The 1,486-nt window shown below is 42.1% G+C and overlaps 1 protein-coding gene across 1 annotated transcript in view; it reads left to right on the top strand.

Moving 5' to 3' along the window:
• The window catches only part of CFAP54 (cilia and flagella associated protein 54), a 390,102-nt gene that overhangs the window by 144,605 nt on the left and 244,011 nt on the right, over positions 1–1,486 (top strand). The window contains exon 25 of the mRNA XM_030886291.2: positions 700–814. Coding sequence (XP_030742151.1) covers positions 700–814 — 115 coding nt within the window. The remainder of the gene's footprint in view (positions 1–699; positions 815–1,486) is intronic.

Here is a 1,486-nt window from a genome sequence, read left to right as displayed (position 1 = left end):
CAGATGCTATATCTTTTGATAGCCAGGCACCATTAGCTTTCTTCACCACATTTGCTTATGCACCCATTTGTCTTCAGTGATCGTATCAGGGAGTTGAGCACACAGTTAAAAGCTTGAAGGTAAGTAAACAAGCAGCCATCTAGCTCAGAAGCAACCAAGCCCACATGGAAGAAGCACACCAGACTGTGTAATCGTGAGGTGCCAAAAGGATCAGTTATCAGGCATCAAAGAACAAAAAATTATATCATTGTGTGCTCATCTCCTGGGATTTTCTTTTAAGATCTCTAGAGATACCGTATATACTCATGTATAAGCCGAGTTTTTCAGCACATTTCTTATGCAGTTTTTGTGGTACACTTAGGTGCCTCAGCTGATATTCGGGTCAGCTTAGACTCGAGCAAATGTGGTATATTTTCAGCTACTTTGAGAAGAGTGTGCATGTTGGAAGGGACTGGGAGGAAGGCAGAGGAGAGAGCATGAAACACGGTAGCTTTCCCAGGCACTGCGGTTTGCTGGCATGTAGCGCAAATGCATTGCTGTGATGTGAATTATTATGATTCAGTATTGTTTAGTTCTCTTGATCATGATTTTGTCAACCAAGTATAAAGATATAAAAACACCATTTTAAAAATGTCTTTTGAAAGTGACAAGGGTAGAAATTTGCCGAAGTACACATTAACATTTAACCAACGTTTCTAGGGTCCTTCTAAGAAGATTTCAAAGGCAAAGAAGGCTCATCAGATAGTGGTGCCTGAAAAAATCAACGAGCAGCTGGCCCTGCTGGAAGCGAACCTCCTGAAACTGACCAAGCAATGTAGTTATCTGGTTTTCTGTAGACCTCTGTTTAACATATGGTGTTTGCTTTCTAATTAGAAATATTTCACCACCAGGATTAAGATAAGGCAATGTGCGGTAAGGTGGTGTTCGGGGGAGCCTTTAAGATTTACACAGAGCTTTTCTATTATGTCACACTCCTAACAATGCTCTGTTCACAAGGAATTGTGAGCTCCCGTTTGCCCGATGTGGCCAGTGAAGATTACATTATTCATTTAGGACCACACAACTGCCTTGGATTTAAGTCTAAGTTTGTGAGTGTCAAGCAGAATTTCTCAGCCTCAGCATGACGGTCATTTGGGGCCAGATAATTCTTTGTTTTGGAGCCTGTCCTGGGCATTAAAGGATGGTGAGCAGCATCTCTGTCCTCTACCCCAATACCCTGTTTCCCCGAAAATAAGACAGTGTCTTATATTAATTTTTGCTCCCAAAGATGTACTAGGTCTTATTTTCAAGGGATGTCTTGTTTTTCCAAGAAGAAGAATACGGTACACATTTATTGTTTATTGTTTTATTAAAAGAGACCCTGCACTTCCTGTCTGCTCCAGCTGCACTGCAGCCAACAGTGAGCTGCGCAGCGGCACCCAACACTACAGTCCAGAGTCCAGAGTTATGGTAGCTTTGGGGGGGCCTTATTTTCAGGGATGTCTTA

Source organism: Echinops telfairi, unplaced genomic scaffold, assembly GCF_000313985.2.
Source record: "Echinops telfairi isolate 266 unplaced genomic scaffold, ASM31398v2 ScPeMD7_2;HRSCAF=8, whole genome shotgun sequence".
Taxonomy (NCBI): Eukaryota; Metazoa; Chordata; class Mammalia; order Afrosoricida; family Tenrecidae; genus Echinops; species Echinops telfairi.
The sequence above is the reverse complement of the archived record's forward strand: the minus strand, read 5'-3'. Positions and strand labels throughout refer to the sequence as shown.